The 21,647-nt window shown below is 31.4% G+C and overlaps 3 protein-coding genes across 3 annotated transcripts in view; 2 read left to right on the plus strand and 1 right to left on the minus strand.

The window, feature by feature from the left end:
- The window catches only part of LOC139521744 (coiled-coil domain-containing protein 172-like), a 388,671-nt gene that overhangs the window by 210,177 nt on the left and 156,847 nt on the right, over positions 1 to 21,647 (plus strand). The gene's annotated exons all lie outside the window — the stretch shown is intronic.
- On the plus strand, positions 1,282 to 9,990 carry LOC139521743 (dual specificity protein phosphatase 1-like). The gene is made up of 4 exons (XM_071315311.1): positions 1,282 to 2,044; positions 7,081 to 7,211; positions 7,757 to 7,976; positions 8,614 to 9,990. Exons 1-4 carry the CDS (start codon positions 1,672 to 1,674, stop codon positions 8,940 to 8,942), a joined length of 1,053 nt encoding a protein of 350 aa, XP_071171412.1. The 5' UTR covers positions 1,282 to 1,671; the 3' UTR covers positions 8,943 to 9,990.
- Positions 11,646 to 21,647, minus strand: part of LOC139521737 (signal recognition particle subunit SRP72-like) — a 38,180-nt gene continuing 28,178 nt past the window's right edge. Inside the window, exons 17-20 of the mRNA XM_071315301.1 lie at positions 14,357 to 14,406; positions 13,135 to 13,242; positions 12,521 to 12,560; positions 11,646 to 11,954 (exon numbers count right to left, since the gene is read on the minus strand). Coding sequence (XP_071171402.1) covers positions 11,777 to 11,954; positions 12,521 to 12,560; positions 13,135 to 13,242; positions 14,357 to 14,406 — 376 coding nt within the window. The 3' untranslated portion in view covers positions 11,646 to 11,776. The remainder of the gene's footprint in view (positions 11,955 to 12,520; positions 12,561 to 13,134; positions 13,243 to 14,356; positions 14,407 to 21,647) is intronic.

Raw genomic sequence — 21,647 nt, forward strand, 5'->3', positions numbered from 1 at the left:
AAGTTATAACCATCAATTCAAATAATTTAGATAATATAAAATCATTTTTATGGAGTGCGGCAATGGCATTTTAAATTAAAAAATAACAACAACATACTTTTCTACTTTAAGGGATTAGATAAGGAAGATGTGGACAATGAGACAACTCTCCATTTTACACTGTTTTATTCCTGTTATATTTTTCATCCTTTTCATTTAAACAGGAAAACCAATACCAATACCAATACATATCAGTCGAAAAAAATCTCAAATGCTGTTTGTCAGTAACTTCGACATATATTCCCAGTGAAAACAATTTAAATAAACGTTTAATAAAAAATAAATCAAAATTAAACTACATGGGGGGTCATTCGGGATATTCCCACTCAGGGGCATCCAAAGGGTATCCTGTCCACAAGTACCTGTGCAAATAATTGGTGAAGATGCATATAGACAATTTAGGTGAGCGACACAGCCCCCACGACACCAGGAATTACTAGAAAAGGACGTCAGACGTCAGATAAATCTTTGGCTATAATATCAGCTGCAAGAATTTACGTATTTTAAAAAGAATCCGAATGCAAACATGATGCAGTTTTTTTTTTTTCTTTCTAATGAAATGGTCATTGTGTTTATTTTTTGTCACTCCATTGTCCTGCCTTGTCAATGTTTATTATTACAGTGGACTGGTCACATAACTACGGCAGTCATTCCATTAAATAGTGTGTTCAATTTACATAGTTGTGAAAACATGATTACGGAAACACTTGCATACACACGTATATAGATATATTCTGAGGATGTACAAAATAATAGTCAACGACGGTCCGTACTTATGAGGGCGTCGGATGGTCATGAAAAAGGATAAATACACGTCTAAAAAGTATACAAGACCAAAATGAAATTAAAGTATGTAACTATACGCCCTCGTAAGAAAGGTCGTTGACTGACTATTTATTAGAAGTGTTATATTTACATGTATATACATATAAATATGCGTGCGTATTACTATTATGCAAGTGTGTCTAATCATTCACATAGGCCCACTGTTATATTTGTCCTCTAAGGGCCCATGCATAGTTTGGTAAATCATAAAAGAATCACAAAAAGACACATTTAAATTTAAAGCCTCTAAAGATTGATGCTCTCTTAATTTTTCTATACTTGAAAAAAATTAACAATTCAGTTCAAACAATGAAAGTATCCAAATCCTGTGCCAAATTAAACGCCTGTGTTTCAAACGATATTTCTCTGGAATTCCAGTTACTACAAATTTACGATGTTACTATAAATAGTAGGAGTAATAATTGACTGGAGAATGAATGACAATGAATGCCTTGTGGGAATTTTGGTTTCCATTTTTGTTCATTTGTAGGTGTTTCATTCATACAAATGGACGCGCCTCATTAATCACATTATTATTAAAGTCTACACATTTCTTTGATACAAATGTGCCGTTATTGACATGGTTTTATTAATAATTTCCCACACCAATCAATAAATTTAATCAATATGACGATGATAATATATCTAATGGGCGGTCCTTGCTCAGGCTTGGCTTTATCGCGATTGGATATCATCTAATCAATTCACCGGAAGTTGTAATGGTTGTTGATAATCCCATTCATAAATTTTACGATTCGTTTATGAATGAAATCTCAGTTACAACTTTAGAAGAGCAAGGAGAAAGTCATGAAAATGAATTTCATAAATAGCTATACATTTTTCAACAATCTGGAACAGCATTTATCCGAATCTACAGATAATATTTTATTAATTGATACGAGATCCTATTTATCCTACAACGAAGATCACATTATTGGTGCTTGCAATGTGTATTGTCCTCCTATCCTAAAAAGAAGAGTCAGAAACGGTGGAAAAATTCGTCTTGAATCGATGCTTGGTTGTGAAATACAAAACAAATTAAAAACTGGACAAATTGGACGAATTTACATGTATGACGACGGAACCTACTTACAGAACGGTGATGAGATGTCTGATATGTTTATTGTATGGACCTCCATGTGTAAACTAGTTAATAGCAAAAACTGTTTTATACTTCAAAGTAAGTTGTTTAATTAATGTCTTATCTTTTTTACAACTTTTCCCAGATAAAATTTGCATATATTCTTTTTAAACGTTTTTACATGTTAATTTATATACGGTTTTGTTACGTGTATCTTTTTTTTACCATTTCCTATAGATAAGAGTAGATGTAAATCAGTCTGCTTATCTTTGAGCATGTTTTATCTTGTTTTCTCTAAGATGTATGACCATTTATGTACCCTGCTTCTATACATATATTGTCCATTAGTTAAACATGTCGTAGTTGAACGCATAACATGTTACATGTGTTAGCGTTTTTACAACTGGTATTCTATACAGAGCCTGTTGCAGGTTAAAATAATATTCTACTAGAGACATATTGCATCATATTTAGTTGATCTACAAACTTCAAATGAATTTACACCTGAATAAGTTGAAAACAGAATTATTCTTCTCCGCTTAGAAATGATAAATTTATTATGAATTATAAAATATATTTTTTCTTCTGTTTTTCTACATATACTTTATAAAGACCTATAAATTTTCATGCATCACGGCCTCAAATTATAAAAACAATTTTCGTAATCTTTTTACCTCACAAAGGACGTATTTATTTAACATATATTATCAAATTAAGACATAACAGGAAGCAATCGCAATTCGGATAAACTTCGTAACATTTTTTTTTCATAATATTTAACATGTTAAACTAAAGTTTATATCCAGAACTTCACCTAGGATTAACATATACAATAATGTGTGATAATCCCGATAATGCTGTACAACAAATTATAAAATGCAAATATCATTAATAAATAATTACACTAAATGTATTCATTATTTATCTCCCTATTATTAATGCAATATAAACAAATTCCCACAGGGAAATCATCTGTTTCCTGCGGAAGCAACACAATCAGTTTCTACCCCGAATATGTTAATTAAATTGGCTGTCACCATTTAAATATTTTATTACCGGAAATAAGTTCAATAGTAATTTGATAAGAATGCCTTTCGACTTTGACACTTTGAATGACGGTTGTTCATCTGGCTTTTCTTGGACATTATCCTGTGTTCATCACAATTACGGCTACATTGAGAAGGAAATTTCAACAATCATGAATGGACAAAATGCGTGGGAAAAATCGTGTCGGTTAAGGTTTATGTACCCTTCTGTAGCCATTTTTGTACGAATTTTTCAAACCTCAATTGTATTAAAACTAAAGATATAATAAATAATAGAGATAGGCCATTTAGTACATGTTCCAAGGGGAAACTTGATGCAAAGCATTATTTTTTACTGTTTCATTGCATTTTGACAATTTTCAAACATGTATTATAAAATTCAAACGACAGAATATGAAAAAAATAGAAATGAATGAGAGTATTTGTTATCTGAAAGAAGGGACCTTTTATGTACAACATGACATTACAATATATTTGATTGGTATAAGACATGTTATGCAATGATAACGAAAGCTAGACAGTATCATAAACTGAGTTACAATAACCAAGTATACATGTATCTGCATATCCAATTATATATTTCGCCGTCCAGCATTTAGATATTTGAATAAAAATATAATAACCTAATTGTTTCAGTGCATACAGATTTGTTATTGTTACAATATACATTATGAATTATTATTTAGAAACGTGCAACTTGAAATGATGAGAGAAGACTCAAACTTCTACATTTCGTCTGTAAAAGGACATATCAAGTCACACACACCAGAGTCATACATTTTACTTTCTTAAAATATACGCTTAAACTTGGTCAAAGATATAACCATCAATTACATAGAAGAATAGAATATACAAGTTTAAAGGATAGAAAAAAATGCTTAATATAGAAAATGTTAAATACAATAAAAACTTCTACAAGATTAAGCATGACGGACGATGACTATCGTTTATGAACTTCATCTAATATTAAAACTTTTAACGTCGAAACTTTGGATGAAAATTTTCTGAATTTCAACTTTTTTGGTTTTTTATTTTTATTAGAATTTGGTGGTGCACCTCTTACCAACTATTTTATAACTTCATACTGATAAAACATTATTGTATGTTCTTGATTTGTAACTCTTTTTTTATCCTCTAATTTCTAATAATGACGTGGAAACTTATCCTTAATACCGTTTTTACGCATAGGCAAAATAAACTAAAAACGGGAACGGGATTAATCAGCTGGTCCTATTTCCAGTTCTGGACCAGGGCCATTTACTTTTATCGTATTTGTGTCGTCCTTGTACACAAAAATCTACATTTCCTTTCTTAAATAAATTTTCTGATAAATAAATATATACACGGGAAATTAAAACTTGAAAATGTAAATATGATAGTCAAGTTTTTTGTGAGATTTCCCTAAATAGTAGGAGTAACCACAAACCAGATATTTGTAACTATATTTATCACACAAAAGGGGAAACTTCATAACCACAAATCAAGGACGTACGGTTAAGAGTTGTACAGATCCTTGCACAGATACGCATTTACCTCAACCAAATTCATTTTAAACGAGACTATGGCTAAAGGTCGTTATATGTCACGCTGTCATTTCGATGTCGTCTCTAAAATTTCAATGTAAAATATATAAAATAAAAATTCATAATTTTGTATATCTTATTAAATTTATATTTGATACAGTTATAATTGAAATATACAAACAGTGTACATTTGTATATCTCATTTCTTCAATTTGTTTGTCTATATAGTTATTTTGTCTGGTTCGAATAACGATATGGATATGCTTTAAAAGAATTTAAGCAATGCAGTTTCGCAATCGTATTTTTTTTAATAAGTCATATTTTTAATGGGAATGCAGTAATTTTCAATAGATTTTTTTTATTTCAATAGTCTAAACCAGTGCTGTGTTGATTAATACCTAAAAGCATTCTAAAATCTTTTAAAACACATAATTAAATTTTAGAAAGTATAAGACTAGTAAAAACCATAAGAACCACCGTAACGTTTTTGTATGTTAAGATGCGGTACATAGTGGTATAGCAAATATTGAAAGACTTAATCTTGTTGCAAATGGTCCGGGAGTGAAATAAATTAAGTACAAATAGTTCAAACTCTGAAAACTTTATAAAACTAACGATTTCGCGTACTTCAGAAATTCCTACCTTTTTCATAATGACATTACATCTGTACTTCGATGATTTTCTATGTTCCAGAGGCTTGTTTGTGAGAACTAAAGCTATTTGGTGTATAGTAACTGTATTAACAAACCAAATAGAATAATTAAAATAATATTAATAGTGATCTGAGACCAATGAATATGATGGTTCAAATTTTGATTTATTTAATGGACAACGGTATATATGAATCGTTGATTTTCGTATCTGAATCATGAACGAAAACCAATTGAATATAATTTTGAAGAAACACACGTTTTTAATTTAAAACTGCGATGCGGACTGACGTGTAACTGAATGTTTTATCTAAGCAGAGTCATATGATCTAAGAAATGAATAGCGATGCATTTTATATTTGTTTGTGTTATTTGGTCAATTTAATTAATTATTAAATGTTTCCCACATTAATTCCAAAGAATTTTAAATAAAAAGTTGAACCAGTTTACGGACAATTAATTTACATGACTTATATCTGACCACCACTCCTTCTTGACCACCACATGTAGACTTGACCACCATATGTAGAACGCTTAGTTATTATAAAAACAAAGCCTTTTAAGTCCTGAATATAAGGCATTATAACAATGGATAATTTCATTAAAACCCGGAACAGTTATATGTTAATACCTTATAGAGACACCCACACACAGAATTGCCTCAAAAAGACATTATGCATTGATTTTTCTGCTAGGAATCGATTGATAAAACTGTTCCAAGGACAAATTACTGCCGTTGAGTATTTTTTTGTTTGATGAACGGTCGATACTTTGACAATCAAATAATTACATTTTGTAGGAAAAACCTATCCTTTGATGAACATGAATGAAAATGGCCGGAGTGTGGGAAAAAGAGATCGATGGGCTATGATTTAATCGTAGCCGAGATCAATCAGTTGTGGTGCTGAATTCATTCATAACAAAATGACAGGAAATTAATTGACTCTGATCCAGATGCAACTAAGTCATAGTAATTCGCGGCGAACCGCTTATTTATGACAATCCCACATAATAAAATTATGCACGATTTTCATGTTTTGTTTACAAACAATCGTGATTAGAGGTTGTTTACCTACATGTATGGAATTGATATATTTGTTTATCTACATGTATGTAATTGTTATATTTATGACCGGGTGGCGGATATATGTTAACTTATAAATTAAATATTACCGTGAAATACTCGTCATATCCGTAAATACAGGTGTGACCTAATATCTTACATTTTCCGATGAAATATTGGTCATTTCCGTAAATAAGTTGTTAAATTCGGTCTAACCTGAGGTGTAACATACATCCATACTGACTCCCTTGTGATTTCAAACGAAATTTTATTTTAACAGTAATAAAAATAATTCATCTTCTAAGAAGAAAAAATAATATTATAAAAATCTTTTTTTGTCATAAAAACAAATTAAACATGTTTGTGACAAACTGAACAAAATAGAGATACGTTGCGTTTTAAGATCTTTATATACTTATTTAACCAGAGAGACACACACATGATAGTATATTATATTGTCTCCGATTTAACGTTCCTATTTGTCTTGTTACATAAAAATATGTGAAATGTGTCAACATGTCACTGGGAGTTAATTAAGCTAGTATTGAATCCTCGATTGAATCTGAGATTACCATATAGTAGTATCAGATCGAAACGAGAGGCGGATTTAGCCCCCCCCCCCCCTTTTGAGAAAAAAATTTGGTTGCTTATATAGGGAATCACTGAGGCGTGACGAAATCGGGCTTCCTAAGAGGAAGCCAGTGGGTCCCCACTTATGAAAATTTCTGGATCCGCCACTGGAAAGAACCAACTAACAAAACTACATTTTTATAGTTAGAAAACCTACATTTAAACTATGTTTTAGCCGTTTTAAAATGTATGCATATGTCTAAATAGTTGTCTTAAATTTCAGGTAGTTTTAAAGAATTCCAAAAGACATATCCACATCTATGCCAGACCTCCGACTATACACAGGTACATGACACAACGGTAGAGATGGATAAAGCCTGTCGACGAGCCTTATATAGAACAGACTCCACACAGGTAATAGAAAGTTTTTATTCCCATCAACACATGCTTTCATTGAAAATAAAACTAAATAATATAAACTTCAATTCACACAAGAATTTAAAATAATTTCATCCAAATTTGTTCAATCAGGATCGTATTCATTTTATGTCGTTTCTTCTTACTCCGAAACTTTGACAACGTATGACCTTATCAAATTACTAGGACTTTTTTACATACTAACTAGTATAATAGCTAGTCCAAGTTTTAAAACATGAAAAAAAAACACCCAAAAACGTAACAAAAATATGCTGTTTAACTTCAAAGGGGCTATGGTTTATTGTCTGAGTCAGTTTTTTTTAGTTTTGCTATCAATCAATTTTTTTTTCAAAATGTAGCACTATATTTGGGAAAACCTGGATTCAATATAAGTTTTAAGTTAAGGGAACCAAATATTTTTTAAAGGAAAAAAAAAAACATACCCCCCTCTTTTTGAAGTTATATGGCCATTCCCTAAATATCCCTAATTGAGAAACATGTAAATGCTTTGTTTTAATATTTGAGATTTTGATTTTTTTCAGTCTGAGCCAATAATGCTAAAGGACTATTTATATATTGGAAACTCCGCTAATGCCTCATGTAAAGAAGGAATGATTAATCTTGGAATAACTGCAATCTTAAATGTCTCCAACACGTGCCAAAACTATTTCTGTAGTGACTTTCGATACAAGACAATTTCTGTGGAAGATGATGGATCAACAGATTTAGCCAAGTGGTTTAGAGAGGCCATCCAATTTATTGGTATGTATAGTATACAGGTATTAGAAAACCTCAACTTTTGTACAATTTTTGGAGCCTTTTGTCATTAGGTTGCTGTACTGATGTTTCCAAAAGTTTAAATTCATTACAATTAGCTTACTCATGCCAGATAGCCTAAACATTATTTATTCTATTAATAGTGCTTTTGCAATAATCAGTCAATTTAAGGAATTCACAACTTTTCATTGTTAAATAATGTTAAAACTGAACATTTTTTCCTGCAAAGCGAGAGTTTTTAATAACCTTCAATCGAGAAACTGAGTATAAAGGGTAAGATTTAAAATTTAAATAAACGTGAAGGATCCCACAAATAACTTGAGATAAGATCATTGATTTTTGGATGAATGTCCTCCAGTGGCAAATATTTCATGTATGTTTAGGACAACTGGAGATTAAATGGCAATTCCATTAAACTACCAATATGATACAGATAACTGTAATTGTATCATATAGTCTTTCAATTATAATGACAGATTTTTTTAAAGACACCAGCACAATTTGTATCAATTGTGAAAAGCATTTGTTATTTTCATGTGGTGCATAAATATTTTTTAAGAGACAGGATCATTAACACATGAATTGGACATTAAATTTAATTTGTAAATATTTATTTTTTCAGACAATGAAAAATACCGTGGAGGAAAGACTATGGTTCACTGCCATGCTGGTATAAGTCGATCCGCCACTATTTGTTTAGCATATATCATGTACAACGAAAAAATTGATCTAAATACAGCTTTTGAGTATGTGAAATCCAGGAAACATGAGATTTCACCAAATTTGAGTTTTATGCAGCAGTTGCTGACCTTTGAAAAAGAAGTTCTATGCAAAACACCGACCCCTGTATCACCGTGTCGATCATGTTCCGTTCCAGCTGGATTCTCCTTCTATAATTTTGGTAATCTGTCGTCTCCAGTACTGGTGTCACCAACAGTAGACTTCACCTGAACAATAGTGACTGTGGAAAACGACTGCCTAATCAAGTAAAGGTTGGCCTGTGGAAGGTACTTTGTTTAGAGAATCCAATGGTTGTGTTCAAAATCAATTATGCAAAGACTTTGAAGAAAGTTTGAAAACTGTTGTTAATCAGGCGTGACCAAAGATTGACCATCCACATGATCAATGTTGGCACCAGAATTTTTATTTTTGTACATCTTTGTGTTTGTATAAACAATGTAACATCAGGATCTATTTTATAGTGTTGACTTTTTATAAAATCCAGTGTTGATGAAATGTTATAATTCTTATAAATATGATATCTTATCTTGCAGACACACAAAAAATGTAAATTTTATTTAAATCATTAAAATCCTTTCTTATCATTTTATTTCTTGCAAAAATTGTTGATATAGAAAAAGTCAAAGCTTTATAATGAGGAAAAATTGTCAGTTTGTAGGCAGTTAATTTTCAAAATTTTAGCAAAAAAAAAAAGAAATAAACTTGCTGATTAGAAAAAAAAATAGGTTGAATTGGGAGCTTTGCAAAATAATATCATTAATCTGACCAACAATGAAATCGTTAGTCTAGACAAATATTAAGATCTTGTAAAAAGTGCGTTAAAATCTGTTGCATTATATTTGTTCGTCTATTGAACATTAAAAAAAAAGCGAACCACAAACAAAAACATTCTGAATTGTAGTACAAATGTACATGTACAAGAGAGATCACTATTCATATGTAAAGTTTAATGATTGAGAAAACAGAGAATGTTATTTATATGTTTGTGCTTAATGATTGAATGCCAGAGCAAATTTGAGATGTTAAGTTAAAATAATTGAATCTGTGAGTGTTAGGAAACACTGAAGAGCCAAACACTAGTGATTTTTTTTAAAGTGTGCCACATAAATGTACAGCACTCCATTGATCATGTTGGACTCATTGATATTTTGTTGTTACTATGAAATCCAATTGTTATACAGTTAACATGTGACTGTAAGTAACCTCATGTCTAGTCATTCCATTTTTGTCATGTTTTAATAAAAATAATTGTTCAAAATATTTGTCTTTTTGTCATTGTATATTTATTATTACTGGTACAGATAAGATAAGATAAGAATTTTATTAATCTAATCAAGAACCCATAAACGTACATATACTTACTTATCAGAAAAGAGGTAGAGAAAACTAAGAAACATTCAAAATTCACAAGTTGAGAGAAACTGTTAGAGCAACTGCAAAACTTGAAAAACGATGAAAAAAAGACAAACAATTTTACAAAACACTACACAGAAAAATTAAAGATGGAGCAACACAGACCCAACCAAAACGCTAAGGGGAAGCAGACATTGTCCTTCTAGGGGCAACTGTCCGGTTACCCAAACACAAAATAAAATTTTGAACATCACAAATCCAACCAAACCCTTAGGGGATCTCATGTGCTCTGACAGGGGAAGCAGACACTGCCCTTAAAGGGAACCGTGGTCATGTTTAACCAAACATATTGAGCAACACAAACCCAACCAAACACTGAGGGAACCTTTGATGGCACGAGAGGGGAAGTAGACACTGCCCTACTCGGGGAACCTGTCTTGTTACCCTGACACAAATTAAGATATTGAGCATCACGAATCCAAGCATAACTATTATCAACACTAAGGGGATTTCATGTGCTCTGAGAGGGGAAGCAGAAATTGCCCTACTAGGGGCACTTTGTCATGTTAACGAAACATGAAATGAATTACTTATCTATTATTCTGTTGTTCAGCATACAAAAAATACCATACTAAGCTAATGCATTGCATCACAAGTATGTTTTAAACTAACACTAACTGCTCCTTTGGGGGATGAATTATTTTTGTTTGAGTTTTTCTCTTAAACAAACTTGCAATGTCCTCATGTGAATACACAGAACGTAAGGAATTTCCTTTTTTGGTGTCATTGTATACCATAAACTAGACATCATCGAGATGGGAGCTATCTCTGTGGGCCAGCTGTGAAAAACGTCTGGTAAAAAATTTGCATCTTTACCGGAGGACTTGGGGTTGTCAACTGAAACAAAATGTTTTGACCTTGACCGTTGACCTAGGAAGCTGTACATACATTATGATACACCCTTTGATGTTGGTTAATATACATGTCAGGTATAAACTTTGAAATCATAACAGTTCTCAGGATATAGAGCAGACAATCTTTTCATAGGATATTGGGTTGTCAACTGAATCTCAAGTTTTTGACCTGGACCTTTGACCTAGAAAGTTGTACAAACATTATGACACACTCTCTGGTGTTGGTTAATATACATGTCAAGTATAAAGTATGAAATAAAAATGGTTCTCTAGATATAGAGCAGACAAAATTTGTTACTGATAGACAGACAGAAGGTGAGATGGTTGTACAGTTGGACAGTCAGATGGATCACTGGGACAAACCCCCATTCAGTGGGGCCCTTATAATGGGATATAGAATTATGATTTCAAGTTCATTCAACCAAAACAATTTTTCAGACAAGCAAGGACCATAAATCAAAAGTAATAGTGAAATACACTAAAGACAATTGTGGTAAGGGTATATCATTGAAGAAAATCCATAAAATCTAAGCATACACAATATACTATCCTGATAGAATCAGGAAAAAAATGTTGGAAGCAAATGACTGCAATCTGGGTTGTGTAATCGACTGATTCAGGAATAAGACACAATCTTAATAACGAAAACCTGACCAATAATTTATTTGATGTTCAAACGATAAAATACAACACATAATTCTTTTCATAACATATGTCAGACATTTAAAGTTGCTGTTGATTTATAATTAAGTTTTTCTTGTAATAGCATGTACTCTACTACCATTTTCCACCACCACCCTTCTTCTTTTTTTTCTTGTTTGCCTGTACAGGTTTTTGTTGCCTTGGTCCCTGTGCAGTGGGCTGGGCAGCACCAGGCGGCGAGGTTGGCTGACCAGGACGGGGTGAGCTTGCTTCACTTCCTGATCCTCCACCAGTGGCAAGTTTACTGTTATCTCTGTAAAGTAAACAAAAGTTCAGCATACATGTACAGGTAAATAATTCCTATGTGTCAAATAAGTAATTATTAAGTATGTTGTTGCATTTAAGTTGAGGAATAGAATAAATTAAACCATATTTAAGAGGCATAAACTCTGTTGATGTCATCTTAAATTTGTAAATGTATTGCTTTTATTTGCGAGGACAAAGAATCATGTGTTAGAAATGATTTTAAAGGGGATAGATAGTAATAACACATATACTAATAACTAATGCATTCAGTGGCAGATCCAGAACTTTTCATAAGGGGGGGAGCTGACTGACCTAAGGGGGGCTCAATCCAATCATGCTTTAGTGATTCCATATATAATCAACAAAATTTTTCAAACAAAAAGGGATGGATCTGCCTATGGCATTCATCAGACAGTGTATCATGTTTTACAAAAATTGCGCTTGGAAAGAATTTGCTCAAAAAATCAATTTGTTAATTGTGGTAGCAAAATAGTATTTAAACCTGACGAAGGCACTGAGGCATATAGATATTTAAAAAAATATAAATGAGTGGTAGTCACATGTTATACTTACATGTCACCAGCAGGACCTGATGCTCCTTGTGTTCCTTTTCCTGTAATAGTAATAATCAAATGTAATTTTTGTATTGAAGCAATAACTTATATTCAACATATCATTTTCTGTGAAGATCAAGTTTGACTACTTTAATATTTTTAAAGTATTGAACCTCTATCATCATGTGCGACTGACTGGATCTAAAGGTCAGAACAATTTGAACTGATATTTATTATCATCATGCATGTAAAATAAAATGACTGGCAGTCGAGTAAAACCAAGCAATTGGTTTGGAGAGTTATAAATCAATGCAGAATAGTTGATTAGCCAACTCATAAAAGATATATTTCACAATTTGAAAATTTAACCGACTTCCTTATACTTCCTGATAAAACCAATCATTTCTATGTGATGTAATAATTCAGTTTGCAGCATGTCACATCACTTGAAAAGCTACACACACATATGTCATAAGAAAATGTAGAGCTATCAGCTTTCGTAACTATTACAACTTTGTAAAAAAATCAACAGAATTACATAAATGCACCCTACCAACTGTATGATTGTGTAAAACACTCCAGGCATGAAACACAAAAGGAAATAGAGTGATAAATATAAATTGAATTGTTTACCTATATCTCTCCTCTTATCCTTCTTTTTTCCTCTGTAATATGATCTTTCTCTTCTTGGTAACCACCTCTCTGGGTCAATCTCAGCATCTAAATTCTTGGGAAGTTTTCCTACAATGGAATAAAATATAAAAACATAAAATTTAAAGATTTTTATATACTATAATGATATTCTTTTTTGAGACAGTAACACATTTGTGCCATTTGTCTTAGCACCAATCTTTTATTGACACTTTCCATGTTGGAACAGTTACAGCATGGAAGTATCTAACTTGTACATTCATGGTTGTATGATGATGTTTAATTGATGCTTTATGTCCAGTGGCAATTACAACAAGCAAATCATGCAAAGAACATGTATATCAGATATAAATATGACCCCCCTTTTGCTTTGGTCTATACCAACAACCTGAAAAATACTGACAAAATATACTTTCAATCATACTTCAAAATATTATAAGAAGTATGGGGACACAGCGCTTTTTACAAGCTATATGTTGTGCAAAATTTTAAAGATTATACATAAGTGTACATGGAATAAGGCACTTTTGTCTAAAAGTAAGAAAATTAAATGATAGAATTTTAAATTAAATAAGGTTTTATAATGCCCATTCAGAAAATAAAAATTATGTATCGCTTCATAACAAAATAGGATAATTTAGTGTACATTCCTTTTAAGATACATTTTCTTGGTTCTCTTCCCTGATAAACAAAGTTTTCTAATTTTGAAATTATGAAATCATTTTTATCTTATATAAATGTTACAAAAGGTGTTACCAAAAGATATTATAATTGTTTTCCCATTTAAAGGAAAAGCAAAACAAATAAATTCAATTTCTGCATACAATGTGCTAGTAAAAACTTGGACCTACTATTTGCAGCTATTTGCAATCAAAAATTAGTTAAGACCTTGGATCTACCTTAATCTATGAACAAGGAGAACATAGTGTGTTATTTGATGTATATGACATTTTATTTTATGGAAATTACTTTCAGTCATGATCATTAAATTTTTATTGTTCTATTAATTTTATTTGATGAAACAAGTGCACAAGGGCCAGTAAGTGTAATGTGAAAAAAGATTAATCCGCCACCAAAGCTTGCTAGAAACATTGAAAAATACTGGAAAACACATGGAATATACTGTTTGTTTCCAATCGTTTTATTTTATTGTGTGAATGTGTATACATAATGAATAAAACTGAAAATTCTCCATTAATTTTACCTTTCTTTTTCTTCTTACTCTTTGATTTCTGGACGATCATATCACCAGCTCTGCAAGTAGAAATATTTATGTGTAACATTTTATGTCATAATACTTTGCTATATTTTATAAAACAATATAATCTGTCTATCTTCTAATCTTTTAAGTTTTACATTGTATGTAAGTGGGATAAACACATTGTAAAACATTGAACAAAATCAGATTTTCAGTAGGAACAAAATATAATAATTCAGGACAAAATTATCTTTGCATTGAAAGTACTGAGATAATTTTCAATTTGCGTGAAAGTTTAAACAGATAAAAGGGTCTTATAGTGACTTTTTATAGCATATGCAATTCTCATCTTCCTATTGCAAATCGTATGCTTCATCCCACAATACCATTTATTTATCTTACAATCATCTAATCAGAGGGAAAAAAATATTCCTCTTTTTAGTTCAATGATTGCAATGTCCTATCATATGACAGAAATTCAAAATTGGGAAAGATCATATTGCTATAAATGTTTGATAGGAATTATGAAAGTTGAGAACATTTTTTTTCTTTTCCACTGAAAAAGAATACACTTAGGACATATATTTTAAAGATTTGTCTTGGTTTTGCTAAATCTCCACAAGGACGTATAACTAACATAATATACGTCCTTGATCTCCATTATAAAAATAAGAAGATGTATGATTGAGACAAATATTCACCAGAGTTCCACATGAAGTGGATTTAAGCAATAAAAGGGAACTGTACAGCCTTAAACAATGAGAAAACCAATACCTTATAGTAGGCTATAAAAGGTCCCGACATGAAAGATGAAGTGAAATAATTGAAAGAGAATACAAACGGCCTAATTGATGAATATTTTCAAATACGGTAGTAAGTGAAAGTGTTGTATGTATATTTCTTTACATTATGAACAGTTTATGCTGTTAAACATGTATACTATGTTTATGTCATTTAAGTAAAATACAATATTGTTAACATATTCTGTTGAATAATTCATTTTTAAATGTAACTTATAATCAAAATGAGCCATGAAATTTATATTCAGAGAAAACAGACACATAGAATCAAAAGTAGCCATAAGATATTTAGTAGATAGTGGGACAAATATGAGCAAGTGTAGTCATGAGATCTTTGTATGTTGTCATGTTACACTATTGTTTCAGATGAGGGAGAAGGTTTGGTACTTTCAAAACTTTAAATCCAGCTGCAATTGTTTGCACCTGTCCTTAGTCAGGAATCAGATGTTCAGTAGTTGTCGTTTGTTTAAATGGTTCATCAGTGTTTCTCGTTTTTTTATATAGGTTAGACCATTGGTTTTCCTGTTTGAATGGTTTTACATTAGTATTTTTTTGGGAGCTCTTTATAGCTTGCTGTTTTTGGTGTGAGCCAAAGCACTGTGTTCAAGACTGTACCTTGACTTTTAATGGTTAACTTTTATTAATTGTGACTTGGATGGAGAGTTGTCTCATTAGCACTCATACCACATCTTCCTATATCTATAAGATATTTAGTAGATAGTGGGACAAATATGATCAAAAGTAGTCATGAGATATTTAGTAGAAAAAGAAATATCTATGATCAAAACATTAATTAGAGATATACTTAGTTATGAGATAGTTTTATAAGGTTTTTAGGACGATTCATATTTTGTGGTCAAACGATGTCTTTTTGTCTATCTTATTACCGTTTTATAATTAATTTTCTTTCTCTATTTTAAAACTTTATATGTGATTCATCAATATAACAGTTATATTTGTACAGGTTTTTTTGTTGTTTTTTCATGCTTCAGAAAATTTAACAAAAACAAATAGTGGTGAGAGTTGAATGAACTTTCCCTCTCTTACGTCAGGTTGTTAACTATTGTTTGTTCATCAGATAATTTTTATTGGTGATTATCATATTTTTTTTACTTTACATGTTATCCTTTTCTTTAAGTCTAGTATTAAACAATTTTCTTTAAAATTAGACAAATAATTAAAACAATAAAAAAATAATTTATAAAAATGAAATGAAGAACAAACTACTTTACTGGCATAAATTGTTGACATTTAAATAATGAAGCCATTCTGTTTTATTTTGTATCGAAAAAGCCGATCTTCAGAATAAATTTTGTCAAGATTTCCAAATGAAAGCCACTTTTCCTCAATCATTAACACTGATTAATATGCTAAACATCTACTGTTATCACCTCAGATAAGCCAAAGGATGATAACTGTAAAGGAACAGCAGTTGGTGACAAACCCATAAGAACTAATTACTGCTGGAGATTTAATTATCTCTAAACCAGAGAGCGTGGGCGACAGAATCAATATTTGGTTAGCTTTGTCAGCACAGATAATCTTCCTAATACCCTTATCAAAGAATGGCTAAAAGATCAATCTGTATTCCACACGGGCAAGAGATTGCTGGGTACGTCAATCTGTATTCCACACGGGCAAGAGATTGCTGGGTACGTCAATCTGTATTCCACACGGGCAAGAGATTGCTGGGTACGTCAATCTGTATTCCACACGGGCAAGAGATTGCTGGGTACGTCAATCTGACAAATGGGGATACATCAACCTCTATTCAAGTATTTGCTGGCATAATTTAACGAAAAAACTACCGGTACATAAAATTAATATCACTCTATGTTCTTGTGCTTGGAATATCATAGACTTGCTACAATTTCCTATCTTATATTTCTTTCTTACTAATTTTTATGTTTTTTTGAAAACGGCCATTATACTGATTGCCGTCTGCAGATGTCCGTATAACTGAAATCTCTTTGTTAAAGCAGTAAAATTATTAAAGGGGTAAAATTGTACAAAAGAAAATTAGTAAAGGACATGTAGCAAGTCTAAGAATATCACCAAGGCAGGTGAGAATTCCTTCCTTTTTTCAAACAGATGGCTGTTTATTGCATCTTTTAATTCATTTCCTTGCAATACATCCCAGTTTTTAATGTCATCCAAATATTGATATATTACAATTTCACATGGTTGACTGGAAAGGTAAATAAAACACCTTAATAAATTGTTATCTTCTACTATGGATGCTTTAATGATTTTTATTGCATATTCCTTATATGGTCTTGTATTGTTAGGAGTAAAGAGAAATAAATTTTACAACACATGACATAATTTGTGCCTTACCAAATGATATTATTGTGCCCATATGCCAGAGTTAGATTAAGCAAAGGCCAGGGCCCTCCCTATTTATGGAGCTTCATACATGATAAATGCATGCACCTTTTACAAGCATCAGTCCAAACATATGCTAAATTTGATAACTCTTGTTATTTTTTTTATTTTTTTTGGTGTACTGGTAATTCGTCAAGTTTTGTCAGTCGGCATGGAATAAACAATGTCATTTTTTGAAATTATTCATTTTGTGTACTTGGAAGCATTCAATCTTAATTGCAAATGTAGAGCAAGTACAGAAAGAAATAAAAATAAGCAGCTGTGCCAATAGCACATGATAATACGCCTTATCTTTTCTGACATCTGCCCACTAGCAAACTTATGTGACAGTAAATTAATAAATTTACATCCTTTGGAAAAATATTGAAACTGGAAACTCAAATGACCTTGTATTGTTTACCTGGCATCTACACTGACAAGATTTCAGAAAAGGGATGGTTTTAAGCCAGTAAAATAGTCATGTAATGGCACATGGAATAAAAAATCTACCGTAATGAGCTAAATGCAGTAAATTAACTCTTTAAACATTATTCAGCACATTTTTGATGAAGTTTCACATACCCAGCTTCCTCCCACACAATCATCAACAAAAACAACAGACAATGTCTCAGATCCCACCCCCCCCCCCCCACCCCCCCCCCCCCCCCCCCTAATATACCTTTAAATAACAGTTACATTAAGGTATTTAGGAAAATAAAATTCTGAGACAAGTGCTTGTGATAAAAACTGCTGAATACATGTATTTTCTCAAATTTAACAGTATTATGAAACAAGGAAAATATTATGTACATGGGTTTTAATATTTACATGGATTTGCATGTAAACAGATGTAAAATGACATGCATTGGTTATACCTTTTAAGGTGTATTAAAATTATGTATACTCCAATGTTAACGTTAGTCATTGTTAAAGGTCATGTTTTTTTCTGAACTGAACATGCTGCTGCAGGGAGTTTCATTTCAGCAGACTTAATATACTTTATTTTTGCTTTTAGTACCTCCAAGTATTCTTTGACGCAGAATTATTTAAAATCTTTTTTGTTGTGGCTATGTTCAAGTTCTCTCTGTGCTAATTCAAAGTTTAGATATAAAAAGAAGTAGATTTGGTATGATTGCCAATGAGACAACTCTCCACAGAAATGAACAGCTTTATGCAAAGATAATGATTGATTTTAAGTTTAGATCTTATATAGAATGATATCTGTTGTATGTTTCTCTGTGTATTAAATCGCCTTGATATAGTCTTTTTGTGATGATGTGGCTGAAAGCAACCATCAATCAATCAATTAATCTGTGTTCTATTTCACTGATCTAGACATACAATATTAAGTGAGGTTTTTTTCTTCTTCTATTTTAAAAATCAAATCACAACCACACCTAAGAATCTATAATCTTTAGAAAATCTGCAAGGAAGCTGACAATCTGATTACAGACCCCAAAAATAAGACTGATCATACTGATTACAGCACCAAAACGATAGCTAATTACAATCAATAGCCAGGTAAGTAAGTCACTCCTACGATACAGGTGTAAATCTGTCACTTATCCAACATCTGTACAGGCTCCCAGCTGAATCATACCTTTTTATTTAATTATTCACAAAGTACAAAAGTTCATTATTTATTTATTCACTCATTGATATAAAAAAAAAAAATTCATTGAAATTATTTTAAAAATTAATGAACTTGTCTCATTCAACAGGATATTTAGAATATTTTCAAAGATATTATTTGACAATAAGAACCAATAATCAATACTGGGTTTACAGTAAAATAATACCATAGCCTTCATGTGAACTGTTAAATTAAATGTAGTGTACAAAATTATTACAGGATTTAATATGCTGCTGTCAGCATTAATATTTTCCCAAACTGACTTGCTAGGAGAAATTTACTTGAAGTAATTTTTTTTTTACAAAACTGAATGACCATGAACAATCCATAATACTAAAACTCATACTGACTTTAAGGTGCCTGTCTTACGTTAATTATTATCTCTTTCCTAATACAAGCAGAAATTGATGTCAAATTAAACTGAGAAACATATAAATACACCAAAATAAAAAAAGACATACAAGACTAACAAAGGCCAGAGGTTCCTGACTTGGGCACATATACTGTATTTTCCCTATGGTTAGATTTTTAATTGCAAAATCCAGAGAGTTGATTTTTAAAGCAATTCTTGTTTATAAAAATAAAATAAAATTATTATGCCAATATGTTTTGTTACTTTCTTTAGGAAATTTTACTTATCTCCCTTGCCTACAATTCTGTACTTAAAGTGAATGGTAAGTATTAGTCTGAAAGACCTCTTCTTTTTAGGCTAACAATGACCTCACTGCTACAGCCTTAACAACAAGGTACACTGATAACATTAATATCTTGACTATAAGAACAACGGAACTACAGGCCTTCATAGTTCCTAAGGAGCAAAGGAAAATACATTATTTTGTTTTTGTTATATGGACAATTTCACTAGGTGTTGAGCAATAACAATTATCTTACCTCCTATACATTTCCAGGAATATGATTGGTTAAAAGCGTCCGCGTGCAAACCGTGTATATTTGATATTAGGTTAGTAGGGAGGCGGGGCTTATCTCATACACGGTTAGTAGTGGAGTTACGTCCCTTTATATTCCTTATTAGGTAAGAAGGGGGCGGGGCTTATTTCATACACGGTTAGTAATGGTGTTATGTCCCTTTGTAAAAATCAAAACGGTACTGAGAAAAAATCTTAAAAGTTCCAACAGACGAAGAAATTGATGATTAAGATTGAAACAAATTCATAAAACACATTTAAACCTTACAAGTCGTTATTGTTGGCATCTGTTTTTGTAGGATCAATGGAAGTATTTTCTTAGCGCTAACAGTATTTGAGAATTTTGAGAATCACTAGTCTTAATTTCACACGTTAAGATAGTCGGTAAGATAAATTCGTTACATAGTGTGCTAGTGACGTAATACGGTATATATGGGGTCAGTAAATTCCATATGGGGATTCGAGCTTCGCTCTCACCCCATATGGAATTTACTGACCCCATATATACCGTATTAGGTCACTAGCACACTATGTAACTAATAATATTTGGTGCACACAAAGATCAATCATGTTATCTTCATTTCAATGGTGGAACTACAATTGATCTTTTTGATGTTGTGAAAATAGAAAAAGAAAAAAGACTTCAATTTTCCCATTTTAGCAATATTTCAGCAGTACCTGCATATTGAGTAAATTTCTATTAGATTACATGTCATGAGGAACAGGATTGATATCACTACTGAAACAGGAAATTCTGACTTTTCTGGAGCACATGAGATCATCCCCTTTTTTTTTTTTTTTTTATTATTAAATTGCAGTTTAATTGTATTGTTCTTTTTATTGACAGTTGTCTTTTCATCTTTATACTTTTGACCATGATGTGGTCTTGTCTTTTTTTTATTAGTTTATTGGAATAAATTTTCTCATTTGTTTTGATACCTTCTTTAATGGAAAAGAAGAACTCTGTAAAAGAAGAACTTTGAATCTTTTAATTGTTGTTAAAAATGTTATAAATCATTATTTATTGCTTCATTTTTACATAAAAGATACCTTGTAAAAAAGATGTAAGAAACCCTGAGATTGTAATGAACACATAATCCAGAGCACAAGGTAGCTTACAGAGTAATCTGAGAAGGCTGCCTACATTCACTGTTCATGCTGGGAGAGTCTTTAAAACTATCACATATCACTGATATCAGGTATTATTCAGACATGTTTTACAAAGAATCTTAGTTACATGTACAGAATCCTGACAGTAGGCTTATATGTTACATAAATTAGAAGAATTCCGAGAATCAAACATGCCAAAGGTTTACCAATGAAAAGTTCAGATCTCTCTCTTTACAGTCAAGGATATCTAATGTATAATACATACAATGGCAAACAGGAGTGACCAAAAACAGCACATCAGACGACATTGCCAAATAGGAGATGTAAATACAAATGGAAACAACATATTTCACATGTTAAAATTATAGATAGCAGCCTTTGAAATTTACATGGGATGAACATCAATTTTCTGGTGTATACCGAAAATTTCCTTTTAATTCTTTCAGAATATAATTTCTTTAAAA

Source organism: Mytilus edulis, chromosome 4 (genome assembly GCF_963676685.1).
Source record: "Mytilus edulis chromosome 4, xbMytEdul2.2, whole genome shotgun sequence".
Taxonomy (NCBI): Eukaryota; Metazoa; Mollusca; class Bivalvia; order Mytilida; family Mytilidae; genus Mytilus; species Mytilus edulis.